Genomic DNA, 14,401 nt, shown 5'->3' on the forward strand with positions numbered 1-14,401 from the left:
CTATTCACTTTAGTGTGGTGTTCTGGAAAAGAACCTGCAGTATCTCCAATATATGTCTGTATTTGCAAATGAGAGCACCCCGCTCGACTTTGGAATGCCCTCCCCACTCAAGGCTTTTCCTTTTAAAATACATCACATACTTCCACTACAGAAGGCACTCAGAGCAGGGCCTGGATCAAAGATCTTAAGACAAGGGAAGAGGAACTCCGCCATGTATTTGGGTCTCAAGCTTTCTAAGGTTTTAAAAGGGCCAGCACTCGGAATTGGGCGCGGAAGCAAAGAAGCAGCCAATGCAGTTCTTTCAAAATTGATTCAATGAACCTACCTGGCTGTACCAGTCAAAATTCTGGGATTTGAGTTCTGCACTAATGGAAGCTTCCAAGCCATCTTTAAGAGAAGCCTCATATATAAAGCCATTAGAAATGATCTAGACACGAGGTTATCAATGTATTGATCACCATGACCAAGGTATTCCTGTCTGGCTACAACATTCTGAACCAGCTAGAATTTCCAAACACTCTTCAAAGGCATCTCTCTAGGTAGTCCAGCCAGCAGCCAAGGCATCAAAAAGGACTCGATTGGATTTTTATTTTTAATTTATTCATCAAAAACAAAGAGGTTAATGCTAAAATGAAATGGTGTTGAGTGCTGGAAAATATGCAGAAAAAGTAATGAGTTCTCTTGAATAACAGGAATACGGGGCAGGATGGGGCAGGTTATGGTGGATATCAAGCACCAATTACGCCTTCAGCCACACCACTATTGATTTCACATTTAAACGTCAGATTGTCTTTAATGAGGCTGGGACAGAGGAGCCAGGATCAACACTGGAATGGAAATTATCTGAAATAACGAGTTAAGAATATATTGGGGAAGATGAGTTTGCAGCAGGAAGAAGGAAACAAATACAGGCCTACAAGGAGAACGGGGGGGGGGGGGTTGAATAGCTACATTAGCAATAGGAACATAACAAGAGGATCAGACCAACAGTCCACCTAGTCCAGCCACAGTGGTGAGGCAGATGCCTCTGGAAGTCCATAAGATGGAAAGACAGCTGTCCTTTCCTAACTGATTTGATGGTTTTGAGAGCTGGAACCCCCAAGGTTCAGAGGCAGTCCATTTAGCTATCATATTAATCGGTTTTGAAAGACATTAATTGGTCTTTTCTATTATTCAAAGCCAGTGACCATCATTTGTTCTTGCAATAATGAATTCCATAAGGAAATTATGCATTGCATGAAGTGGTACTTTATTTGGTCTTTCCTGAAACTAATCCCAGTCAACCCTAATCCTTCCTAAAGATTATCTGATTTATTTATTTATTTATTTGTATTTCTTCACACCCCCATCTCACTGACTTTTGTTAGGCTCTCTTAGAACAGCTTCCACCTCTTTCTTCAAAACCCACCTTAAAACTCACTTTGCAATCACCATTTCCTGGAGAAGAACCAATGCCTCACCTTGAGCACATTTTCAGCTGCCCTTACCTAGCCCTCCCCATTATTATGGCCTTAAAGCCAGTCTAGCCTACAAGCAGGATTCACAACTGGCCTTGTTTTTAAAGAAATCTAACTAATAATTATATTTAATTATTATACAACTACTACAAAAATCCACAAATAGTGCAAACATACCAAAGGAGACATCCCCAAAATCGAGGGATGGGACATTGAAATGAAATGTCGGTCCAATGACGCAGCCCCTGAAAGGGAAAACAGAGACTCCTTTGTAACAGGACTCAGAGAAAAGTCACCTTTAGTTGAAGTAGTTAGCAGAACTTTTAGGGCCAAAGACTCCCACCCTGCCTTTGCAACACACAAGTGTGGTTGTCAGGGGACCAAGGGAGAGAGTTATGCTTGAATTGTTATGGAATACAGAATCTAACGTCAGATGCATTTGGATATACATGCACATGTGCACATATGTGCGCACACACTCATCTGTGTCCCAGACTACAGCTCAAGACAGCAGTAGAGAACTGGGACCTCCACTGTCTGCATAACCTCCTTCTTGAGTTATGAATGTGATGGACCTCAGGAAGTGGGTTGTCAGTATAGCTTTGTGTGTCTGTTTCTCTACAAAAGTGTTTTCTTTTTAAACATCAGTTTTACCTTGAAACTTCCCTAAGGATATGCTTGAAACTCATTGCCATAGTTTCTCCAGCTTAAAAAAGGTAAAGGTAAAGGTACCCCTGCCCGTACGGGCCAGTCTTGACAGACTCTAGGGTTGTGCGCCCATCTCACTCTAGAGGCCGGGGGCCAGCGCTGTCTGGAGACACTTCTGGGTCACATGGCCAGTGTGACATCGCTGCTCTGGCGAGCCAGAGCCGCACACGGAAACGCCAGCTTACCTAATCACTAAGATCACAGGCTGGGGAGATCCATTCACACTGAATTTGAACTCTTCAAAGAATTGTCCCAGGATAGTACAGCTGAAGGTGACCTGAATGGCCTGGTGGCCTCCTGGCTCAATTATTCCTTCACTGGGCTGAAATGTGAAACAGGCACCCAGGGCTGTGGATGGCCATATCAGCCTGAAGAGGGCATCAATAGCTCCTTTGTTAGAAAGGATGGCCTGGAGCAAGGGAGAGGAGAAGATGCAAACAATCTTAATTCTCAAAGAAGCAACTCATTTACCTTTCTGTTAAAACTGGTGCTGCTGTCTCCAACTTCCATTCTATTGTTACCGTCATCACAGATGTCTAGATTACATAATCCTGGGCTAGGAATGTGGGAGGTTGGCTTCTATGAACCAAAGGTAGATGAGAGTGTTGGACTTTAGACAGGGAGATCTGAGTTCAAAACCTCACTCAGCTATGACTCTGACTGGATAGCCTTGGATACCCTGCTTCTCTTAGCCTAAGTGACCTCAAAGGATAAAACAATGTGAATGCCCTAAGCTCATGGAAGGAAGGCAGAGCACAGCTCTGATGAAGAACAGGACTCACCTCATAACTGTGGGCTGAGCCAACAAAAATTTTCCCAACATCCAGCTGGTCAAAGTTGAAAAGCAGCTTGGGGGCCATGGCCTCTCCTTTGATGCGCAGAGGGAGCCGGGTCTCTCGCCCTGAGAAGATGAGACTCTACCTTTAGGATATGAACTCAAAAGATACTGAGTGGAAGGAAGCACTAAAGCAAAAAAGTGAAACTGGACTGACAGAAATAGTTGAAATAACAGCTAGGGTCTTGTCTGACCATCAGGACTGTTTTGCACAAGTTGTAATTTCAAAGTTACATCAATTTCTGAAAAAGCATGAAAATGTAATGTTGGGATATTCTAATCAATGCATCAAACTCAAGAGAAATGGTGCAGAGAGGACTAAAACTCAGAAGCAGGTCCATACTTTGAGCACCTGAGTAGACAGATATATAGCCAGAAAGCCAACTCAAGCAAGGCAAGTTCTGACTTACTTGGAGTCCTGGATCCATCATGTTGCCTATACCTTCAGTGTTACTACATACTCTAATGTTACTCCTTTGGTTTGAGCCCAACGCACTAGGAGGAAGAGCTCTGCTCAAAAGGCAAAGCTCCTGGTTAATAATAACTGAGTCTTTCTGGTGGGCTTTCCAGAGAAGTATCACTCCCCCTGGGCTTTAGATGAAAGTATATATACTTTATAGAAGAAGAAAAAACCCACTGTGTAAGTGGATGCTTTAATTTGTAGTCTGTGTGGCACATCCATTTGTTGAATCCTCTGCTTTAGCCCTTAAAAAGTTCCTGTTCTCTCTCTCTCTCATCACTGCATGGGGTTTGCTTGGCAACAACCATACATGGTAATTAGCACAAATGTGTACTAACACACTGCATTTGTGTCTGGCAGCTAAAACGGCTGTCCCTGTTTTGCTTCCAGCCAAGGGAGTTGTTTTAATTCTTTCCTCCTTATAATTCCATATCGTAGGACTGTCACAGATTTACAGGGTTAGGCCTGCAAATGATCCATGGGAAGGGACAGCGGTGATTGCATAGGTATGTCAGGGAGAAGCCAAAGTCCAGAGCAGCAAATAAAAATAAGAGCAGCCAGGGGCAAGAACATAGTCATGGTCATATGGGGTGGTCAGGCTCCGAAAGGCAACAGTCTAGAAGAGTGAGGTGCAGCATGGGAATTTCTAGAGCAGTTACTCCCTCAGGAGGGACAGTTATATAAGCCTGGCAGTCAAGTTCCTATTGGCTCCCAAGATAACTTGGTCCAGCTAGGCAGATCAATAGTTCCTTCTGCCTGACAGCTGTCCTGGCAGCACAGAAGGGCAGATGCCAGGGCCTCGTGTTGCCACATCCCCTGCAAGACAGAAACAAAGTACAAGGCAAGGAACCCTTATTCCTTACATTAGGTCCCTTCATTTCTGCATATCCTTCTGTTCTGATTTTTTTGTTATCCTCTCTAGTTTTCTAGTGACTTCCTGCGTTCCAACTCTCTTCCCCTATTCTGTGTCTTTGTACATTTTCTCTCATAGCTTCTTATTTACGGAATACATTACTAAAAGGTAAAGGTACCCCTGCCCGTACGGGCCAGTCTTGACAGACTCTAGGGTTGTGCGCCCATCTCACTTAAGAGGCCGGGGGCCAGAGCTGTCCGGAGACACTTCCGGGTCACGTAGCCAGCGTGACAAGCTGCATCTGGCCAGCCAGCGCAGCACACGGAACGCCGTTTACCTTCCCGCCAGTAAGCGGTCCCTATTTATCTACTTGCACCCGGGGGTGCTTTCGAACTGCTAGGTTGGCAGGCGCTGGGACCGAGCAACGGGAGCGCACCCCGCCGCGGGGATTCGAACCGCCGACCTTTCGATCGGCAAGTCCTAGGCACTGAGGCTTTTACCCACAGCGCCACCCGCGTCCCTAAAGCGAGAGGGAACGCCACCGCCAACCGGCCACGGCCCCGCCGGACGCAGGCGCGGCAGAGGGGAGCGCGACGCGATGAGAGGGACGAGCTCCCCAGGGCGGGCCACCCCAGGGCGTCGGGTCTGGACTTGGGGGGTCGTAGGCACCGCCATCACCCGGCCTTCCCCGGGGCCGGGGAAGGGCCGCACAGGCGGGGCAGACCATCGGAGTCTGCGAACGCCGGCCGGCCGGGCGGACCGGACCGGCTTCCCCCAGCTGCGCCCCGGCCCGCGGCCGCCCACCCGACCACCCCGATCGCCTGCCAGGGGCGGGCGAGGGGGAAGAAGCGTGCGCGGCGCGCGGGACCCGCGGACGATTGACCTTCAAGCGACGCTCAGACAGGCGTAGCCCCGGGAGGAACCCGGGGCCGCAAGTGCGTTCGAAGGGTCGATGATCAATGTGTCCTGCAATTCACATTAATTCTCGCAGCTAGCTGCGTTCTTCATCGACGCACGAGCCGAGTGATCCACCGCTAAGAGTTGTAGGCATACGGGTCCTTTGTTACGGCGGGGCGGTCCGCTCTTCGCTGCGTCAGACGGGTCACCGAGGTGAGGGGTTTCATTACATTACATTACTACATTACTAGCCCACATTAATTCATTCACTTGAATCTTTTTCTTTTTAAATAATAGGATGTTGAGGTTCCTTTATTTCAGCTGGCCTATTTCTAATTACAGTTGGCTTTCATGCACTCAAGTTCTTAGTTTTGTTTCTAATATTTTGTTGTCAAATTAAGGTTGTCAACCTCTATTGTGATGCATGTTCTTATAGCACCTAAAGTTAGTTTAAGCACTTCAAAAATTATTTTTACTACTGTTGTTATTAAAGCTGAAGAAAATTGTGTAGTTTTCTGCTGTACTTGTATTTGAAGTGCTATCCATCCTTCCAGATGTTTTTACCACTGAAGCTAAGCAGGCTAGCTCTGATCAGCAGCTGGGTAGGACACTGCCTGAAAATCAGTCTGCTCCCACTCCCATGTATGTCACCTTGGGTTCCAAGATGCAAGAAAGGCAGAATATAAACCATACTAAAAAGAAAAAGACCCAGTTAAGGCTGTTCCCTTAACTGTCCCACCAACCTTGGTCTGCCATCAGCCAGTCCCCACCTGTCTGCTTTCGTACATCTGTTCCAGGGGCTGCTGGCACTGGCTGTCAGCTTTTTCCTCCTCAATCTTTGTGTTGTCATTAAGTAGAGAGGAGGATGGGGGCAAAACTTGAATTAGTTGGCTCTGCCTGTCTTTGGCTCTAGCTCCACTTCCTACTGGCCTCTCTGCCTTCCACCAGCCACCACTGATTAGACCTTCCCAGTCCTATACTGGGGATCAGCAGTCAAGTTCTTCAAGGAATAGCTAGCAAGTTGTCAACAAATATAAATTTCTTTTCCCCTCTCCATGGAATCCTGGTGGATCAATGTGGCTTATTGTGAGTGGCTGATCATAATGCCATTTCTACGTGCTCTTGCAAAGCCCACAAGGATATGGTTGTTTTCTTGAAAGATTACAAAGTACCACAGAAGTGGACTTAAGGTCTTTTCCCTATCTACTGTTTCTCTACTCCAAATATGTCCTCCTCCCAGCAATATTTTCCCCTCCCATTGCATTTGATACTCATGTTCAGTGTTCCAAATGTTTGTGGTGCGAACATCTGAAACAACGTGGAGAGAAACTAAGTTTGGGTGAGATGATATGGAGCAAAAAAGTGGCTGTGGAGAAAGGGTTACACACTCCTTCCCTCCCCCAACCACTCCTCCATTCAAGATTTCCACACAGGGGAATGTGTCAGCAGCTGCTATGGCTGTGCTGGAAATAAGCACCTCCTTCTGCTGTTGCCTGGGCTGGGAAAGTGGCAGGAGCAATGCTACCCTGGTCTCAGCCTCTGGCCAGGTTGGGGTTGGCCAAACATGGAAGGAGAGAGGAATGGAGGAAAGATTCACATGGCCCTTCCGCCCACACACACACTCACTAGCAGCACAATTTCCATGCCCCCTTGGGCCTGCATCCTTGGCAGGGGCCAACCTCACCAATAGCTAGGTATGCTCCTGTCCAGAGCCTGCAACAACACACTGCATCTCTGCAAAGGGCAAACAAACATGCTCAGGGCTCGTTTCTTTCCTCTTGTCAAGCAGAGCAGACTAGAACATGTGCTTCAGACTGTGCTAGGCATCTCCCAATCAAGCTGGCAGGCATCTGATGTAACTGGAAGGCCTAATGATCTTAGGCTCACCAGAGTGCGAGACCAGACTTCAGGAATTCTGAAAGCACCTACCATATCCCATAATGCCAGTGTGAAGCGGGAATATCATACCTGAGATATCACAGTATACAGTTCGGTGATAAACCCCAGCTTCTTGTGGCCTGAAGATCACGCTGATTTCGGTTGTGGAATTGGGCCAAACTTCTCCCTCCTGAAGATGGAAGGGAAGTGATATGTGAGGGCATTCAAAAACGCTTTAAGCACCGCCCTTCCAGCCCTGCCTTCTCAACATAAAGCAGGTCTAAAGAATCCTTTCATCCTGGGGAGCTGGAAGTGCAGCATTTGCTGGACTGTCTTCTATGGCCAAAGATTCCAACAAGACCCAGCAAGGCAATTTCCCAACCCAAAATTAGGGGCACCTGGGGCCTCTAAAAAGTCCCCTTCCCCTTGCTAAGCTCTCCCATACCATCTTTACTCAGTTTCACACATTCAAGTCTCATCCTCCCTACTTCTGTCTGTGCATAGAGCTCCACTAGCTTAATAGGACCTCCATCTTCAAAAACAGTGTCTCTCCAAGTGGCAGGTGCCAGCAGCAAACATGTGTTTGTGGCTATTTGCTTTATGCTCTGCTTGTAAGCTTTCCAGAGGCATTTGACAGGCCTCCATTGGAAACAGAATTCTGGAGTAGGTGACACAAAGGCAGAAGTGGGGGCTGAGCCCCTAATGCCAAATGACCCAATGGAGCACCTCACTTTTTCCTCCAAGACATCTGAAGCACCCCTAAGAGCCCAACCCTTCCTTCAAGGAAGAAGATACCACCTTCTTACCCAAGCAGGTTCTTTAATTGCTCTGTTGACTAACCAACCAGTGCTCAATGGAGCAGCACTATCCTTTCCCAAGTGACAGTGACCTTTTGAGCCACTGAAACAACACACCTGACTCATGCTCAGTGTATCATCCAGCAACTCTCTCTGCTAAACCTTTTGCAGTAATGATCTTTGGCTGCCTTCCTTCCATTTTATACTTGTGCCTTTCTTTTTTTTAACCGTATGTATGTAACACTTTACATTGAACATTAGGAAGCTGTCATACACATAGTCAGCCCTCTGGTCCATCTAGCTCAGTATTGTCTACTATTATTATAAATAAATTAAATTAAATTAAATTAAATTAAATTAAATTAAATTTGTATACTGCCCTACATTGGTAGATCCCAGGGCAGTTCACAACATAAAATTACAATATAAAACACACAATACATAATGAAAATAAGAACAAAAACAGAACAAAAATCCCCCTCCCAGTCTACACTGACTGGCAGCAACTCTACAAGGTCTCAGTCAGGGGGCATATTGTATTGTTGACAAATCTGAAGATCATAGTTGCTACTCCCACGTCAAATATTTGACTAAGGCACCAGAACAGGAACACTGAACTCTGTGTATCACAGGATATGGCTTTCCAATCAAATGTTGGTCTGATCATTACTTTACCTTGCTTTCTTTCAAACCTCATACAATAAAGTCACACAGACCTCTGACAGAAGCCTAGCAGAGGTCAAGGTATATTGGTTGGATCAAGTGCTTAGAACTTTATCCACAAAATCCATTAAGTTATCAAAAAAGACCTGGTATGGCTTGTTTTTTTATAAAAACATATTGATTATCAGAACTAATGCTATTTTCCTCTTACTGCTTACAACCAAACACATGAGCTAGTTTGTGCGCACATGGGCTGGGAAGCAGAGGTGTATAGCTATGTGTGCTGGATGGTCAGTGCACACAAATGAGTGGGCATTTCATTTCAGGGGTCTTGCAGCTCTTACCAAGAGCCTGCAAAATAACAGCCCACATTGAAGGGTCAGTGAGCAGGACAGATTCAGATAGGTTGGCTTCATAGCCCTCATTTCATGCCACAATCAGCTAGACCAAGGATGCCCTTACAGATGGAGCTAGCTTACCAGGCTCCTTCCTACCTGACCTCTCAGAGATTCGGATGCAGCCCAATAAGGTTGTAAGAATTGCATCACTGGAATTGCTGTTTGTTCTCAGCATCCTGTTCTCAAGATGAATTTTACTCTATGACTTCCCCAGGGAACCAGAAAGCCAGACACACCCAGGTAAAACCACCCTGTTAAGAATGGAGCCATCAGAAGCTCATTGCCTTAGTGTTGCCTCCTTGGCACACATTCCCAGACAGTCCTTCCCCTATTGGCTGGAGTTATCACCAGAATATCTAAGCTTGCAGGCCTACCTCAAAATATTATGGGTTTATTCATGACAAATGCAATACATCACCAGCTAATTAAAAGGAGCTCGCTCTGGTAAATATGCATTTGCCAAGTGGCTTTCTAGGCGTTGAGTTTAGCTGTGTTTCAGCTTTTATTTGCTGCTGCAACAATCTGATAAGAGGGTATAAAAAGTTAAATTTCCTGACAGAGCAGCATATTTAAAGGGGAGGGCAGTGATGTCCTGTCAAGGGCAGTGCAATAGCAGCACACACCTTACCTCCCTTTGCTTCTGGTTTCCATTTCCAAGGAGTCAGCTTGCACATGTTCACAATGTGACTTGCAGCTAATAGATGTTGCAAATGGAATCAAAGCTATTCAGCAGTTAGAAGAGCAAAAGCCACCTGGGCTTCCCCCAGAGCTTTTTTGCTGACAGATCATGCTTCTTTGCAAAACCAAATCAAGCTAAATTTGAGATGTACTCTGAAAGTCAGAGTTGCATAACCATTTATTTCCCATGGGCTTGGAAAGATGCTCAGATCGTTTGGCTTTTTACTTTCCACAAACATATTCTTTTTTTTAAGTTGGGTTCCTTTATTTTTCCATAACCCTTTAGTTTCAGAATCTGTCCTCAAGTTGCTTTGTTCAAGCAACAAGATTAGACCAGACCACAAAGAGCTTAGATTTGCAGCCCAGAAACAACTCTTTACTAACACCACTTACTGACTAGGTGGCTCTGACTCACCAGTGGTCTCTGGAGTATTGCCTGCAGACTAGTGAAAACAACAAATCATCTTGGATATAGCCTCGTTGGCTTTTGTCATTTACTGGTTCCCTGCTGGAGATCTTGCTCTTCACATACAGTTTGACCAGTGGGAGATCTTCAGTTCCAGATTTCCTGCCTTAAGTAGCAGGTTGAACTAGGTAGCCTACAAGGACCTCAGTCCCACAGGAGTCAGTAACGGCCACCCAACTAGGTGGCTTTAAATTCATGGAGAGGACTTATGAATACCATTTGCTGAAAACCACAGGAAGGGATAGTGCTCTTGTGCTCTGTTCCTGCTTGTGGGTTTGCCACAAGCATCTGGTTAGCCACTGTGAGAACAGGATGCTGGACCAGATGGGCCACTGGCCTGATCTAGCAGGTTCTTCAGGATCTTATGGCTCCCTTTCCAGCTCTAAGTTTCTATGACAACATCATCCAAGTTGTTTTGGAAAAACACAGATAACAATAATTACAAGCTTTCCTGCATGCAAGCAAGGTTTTAATTGGTGCCAGCAGAAGAGAAAGCTGAATCTCCCAACATCCGGCTTCACTGAATGACCACCAGTGAGGTCTAGTTTCAAGAGAGTGGGGGAGATTTATCTGTTTACTTTCTCCGCACTTCAAATAATTTTATACAACTCTCATGTCATCCCCCTACTCAAGAGCACAGCAACAAAGTTTGTGAGAACAGTTGAAGGAGCTGCACATGGAGAAGAGCAAATTAACGGGAGGCATGATAAAAAGGTAAAGGTAAAGGTACCCCTGCCCGTACGGGCCAGTCTTGCCAGACTCTAGGGTTGTGCGCTCATCTCACTCTATAGGCCGGGAGCCAGCGCTGTCCGCAGACACTTCCGGGTCACGTGGCCAGCGTGACAAGCTGCATCTGGCGAGCCAGTGCAGCACACGGAACGCCGTTTACCTTCCCGCTGGTAAGCGGTCCCTATTTATCTACTTGCACCCGAAGGTGCTTTCGAACTGCTAGGTTGGCAGGCGCTGGGACCGAATGACGGGAGCGCACCCCGCCGCGGGGATTCGAACCGCCGACCTTTCGATCGGCAAGTCCTAGGCGCTGAGGCTTTAACCCACAGCGCCACCCGCGTCCCGGGAGGCATGATAGGGGTCTTGAAGACCCCTGGGAGGCATGATAGGGGTCTTCAAATATCCAAAGGGCTGTCAGTCATGCAGAAGATGGAAAAGGATTGTTTCCTGTTGCTCCAGACTACAGGAAAGGGCAAATTCAAATATCTTTAATACGGTCAGTGACCAGAAAGGGCAAGAAAGCAGGTGGCAAGAGTTGTTCAACTGTGGAACAGGCTCCCTTAGCTAGTGGGATGCTTTCTTCCTCTGCAGGTATTTAAGGAGAGACTGGATGTCCAACTGCCAGGGATGCTGTAGCTGCACCTCCCTCATCCCTTTCAATGCTATGATTTAATGGGAGGGAATGTCCTAGTGTTGGGTCCGAGGATGGTGTACAGCTCCACTATTGATGGAGGTGCCCTCATGATTTTAAGGAGTGTTAAATATGGCTTCTGCCCAGTGCTACCCCCATCCTATCAATGACTCTGCACTTTTAAAACCATGCTCTGCTGCCATATATTTAATGGCAGAACAGCTGCAATGGCAGAGCATTCTGCTGGCATACCTGTGGTGTTCCATTGGCCTTATCTGTCCTGGTGGTAGTCATGGGTGCAATCAGGATTTTGGGGGCAGGTTTTTTGGGGGGGCAGAACCTCAAATTTGTATTGATTTGTATTTAGGGGGGCAGATGTCTACCACCCTGCCAGGGCTACACCCATGGTGGAAGTGCATCTTGCATTCTGCCAAATCCAGGAGCCCCTCAGCCAGCATAGCTCAAAAACAGGATTGCTTGGTCAGCCTTCCATCTCCAGTGTGAGGAGAATAACAGGTACAGTGGTACCTTGGTTCTTGAATGTAATCCATTCCAGAAGTCCGTTCGACTTCCGAAACATTTGAAAACCAAGGTGCGGTTTCCAATTGGTGCTGGCGCCCCAGAAACAATAGCTGACAACCACATCGGACATTCGGCTTCCAAAAAATGTTCGAAAACCGGAACACTTACTTCCGGGTTTTCGGTGTTCAGGAGCCAAAATGTTCAAGTACCAAGGCATTCAAAAACCAAGGTTCCACTGTATATGCAATTTGACACTGTTCTATTTTAATAGGAAGGAAGGAAGGAAGGAAGGAAGGAAGGAAGGAAGGAAGGAAGGAAGGAAGGAAGGAAATTTCCCTCACAAAGTTTGGGTGAGGATTACTGAGAATACCCCAAAGCTTTTTTAGAACACAGCATACAAATAGCATAGGCACGCCTATGCTTGTCATAATTTCTAGGCACAGTTTCTTACCAGAGGCTCAACAGTAAAAACGTGATTGTTGAAGAGCATGGAGTCTTCCTGCACCCTGGCCTGGCGGTTCTGAAAGGTACGGGTGACAATGGAGAGATGCTCACGAAGATCAGGATGCATATTACACTCAGCCAGGAGCTGATCCAGCACACCCTCTTCCTGGGCCTGCAGTGTATGGCATAGCCTGGAGCCGCAGGGGGAAAAAAGGAGGAAATGGATCATGTAATAGGCAACTTGGAGCCAAGAAGAGAGCAAATGAGGATGGCTGGAACTCTCAGGCTACAACTGGCATTTGCTTGCAGGATAAACAGCAGGTTTTCAAGATTTGGGGGAATTTTGAGACCCATCCCTCCAGCTCTGACAGCCAACACATCAAGCAGCAGTCTTGGGATCCTATGCAACTTCTGAATTTAGCAAGGCCTTAGGGCAGGCTAGGGGAGTCTGCCCTAGCCTGCCCTAACCTCCCCTCCAGATATTTTGGACTTCAACTCCCATCAGCCTGAGCCATCGTGGCCAAGGGTTAGAGATGATAGGAGCTGTAGTCCAAAACATCTGGAGGGCACCAGCTTGAAGAAAGCTGCTCTAGGCTATGCCCCTCTAGGACCTTCTCTCTTCCCTTAGCTGCTCTCTCATTCTGACTATGCTGAGAGGGCAAGAGAATGAAACATACGTGTGTGTGTGTGTGTGTGAGAGAGAGAGAGAGAGAGAGAGAGAGAGAGAGAGCGAGCACACAACAGCAACAACTCAGTGCAGGCATGTTTAGTACTCCACATTCTAAAAGGTTATGAGGTACCCATCTTGCAAGTTAAGAAATGCCAAACCAATGAAGGTGGCCTAGTAAAATCAGCCTCAGCTCAAATACGCAGTCCTCTTTTCCCCCTTCAGCAACCAAGACCATCTTACTCAAGTAAAAAACTGGTTTAGCATCCTAATAGGAAAGTGTGGGGGATGAGGCTGAGTCCTCCTCAACAATCGATAATTTTTTCATCTATGCAGCAGCCATGGCTAACTTCTTTCTAATATAGTTTTATTGATTTCCAATATATAACAATTACAAAAAAAGAAAGAAAAGAATACAAAAACAAAATCCCAACTCACCCCTCTTTCCCCTCCAGGACAGATCAATCTAGTTAAGTTTTCCAAAGTCCAATCTGTGGTTTCAGCAGTTGCCATTCTTCAGGTTGCTCAGTAAAGTATTTTATAAAAGCCATGGCTAACTTTAATTAGTTGAAAATATGGAGTAAGATGGTGCTTATTCTGAAAATTCTCACTGGCAAAGCAGTCAAGCAAAAAATAGAGTATGACCATGACAAACAGATGGCCTTATGCCATTTAGCATCATGAGCAAAACATCCCTCTCATAACCACTCCTTGTCAGGAACCCTTCCTTCATTAGCCAGTTACACACCTCCAAAGTGTTATCACAGAAGCTGTGTAAATTTAATAGCCTCACTGCAATGCTTTTTAAAAAGTCCCTCTGAATTATTATCCTCCTTGGTGCTCCCAGAATGAAGAATGACTCCCTGGTGTCTTCATGGGGTGTCAAGAGCAGAAGGGGGCCTGCTGCACCCTTTGTCAGGTGGACCAGACTTTTGTCACATTTCAGGTCTGGCTGTTCTCCAGCCATTATTAATTCTCATGATAAGGTAAAAGTGTCCAGAAATGAAGGCTCTGCATTCAGCCCTGAATTTCACCTTCCCATGAAGAGCTTAGGTCAGACCAGCAAAATGTGGAAAACACCCACATTGAACATGGCCCACCAGATGTACCTTGGAGCCTGTCAATGGTTCAACAACTCCCCCCCCCCCTTATTGCAGTCCCAAGCAAGCTACCAAAAAAACCCAGGAAGTTGTTGGACCTTCTGGTGGGCACTTGCCTTTGGCTTAGTGGGACGCAAGTTGTGCATACATGGCCTAGAACCCTTACTAAAGATGCCCCAACAGCACCACAAAAGGTCCTAAGTGGTGGCCTGGACGTT

The 14,401-nt window shown here is 46.4% G+C and overlaps 1 protein-coding gene and 1 non-coding gene across 3 annotated transcripts in view; both read right to left on the reverse strand.

Annotated features, from left to right (window-relative positions):
• Positions 1–14,401, reverse strand: part of HYDIN (HYDIN axonemal central pair apparatus protein) — a 135,145-nt gene that overhangs the window by 101,136 nt on the left and 19,608 nt on the right. For both annotated transcript variants that reach the window (XM_077931772.1, XM_028739435.2), the window contains exons 9-13: positions 12,424–12,607; positions 7,179–7,278; positions 2,948–3,066; positions 2,351–2,574; positions 1,635–1,702 (exon numbers count right to left, since the gene is read on the reverse strand). In XM_077931772.1, coding sequence (XP_077787898.1) covers positions 1,635–1,702; positions 2,351–2,574; positions 2,948–3,066; positions 7,179–7,278; positions 12,424–12,607 — 695 coding nt within the window. The remainder of the gene's footprint in view (positions 1–1,634; positions 1,703–2,350; positions 2,575–2,947; positions 3,067–7,178; positions 7,279–12,423; positions 12,608–14,401) is intronic.
• Positions 5,204–5,356, reverse strand: LOC144328619 (5.8S ribosomal RNA). The gene has a single exon (XR_013393837.1). It is a non-coding gene; the product is annotated as a 5.8S ribosomal RNA (ribosomal RNA).

This window comes from Podarcis muralis, chromosome 7 (assembly GCF_964188315.1).
Source record: "Podarcis muralis chromosome 7, rPodMur119.hap1.1, whole genome shotgun sequence".
NCBI lineage: Eukaryota > Metazoa > Chordata > Lepidosauria > Squamata > Lacertidae > Podarcis > Podarcis muralis.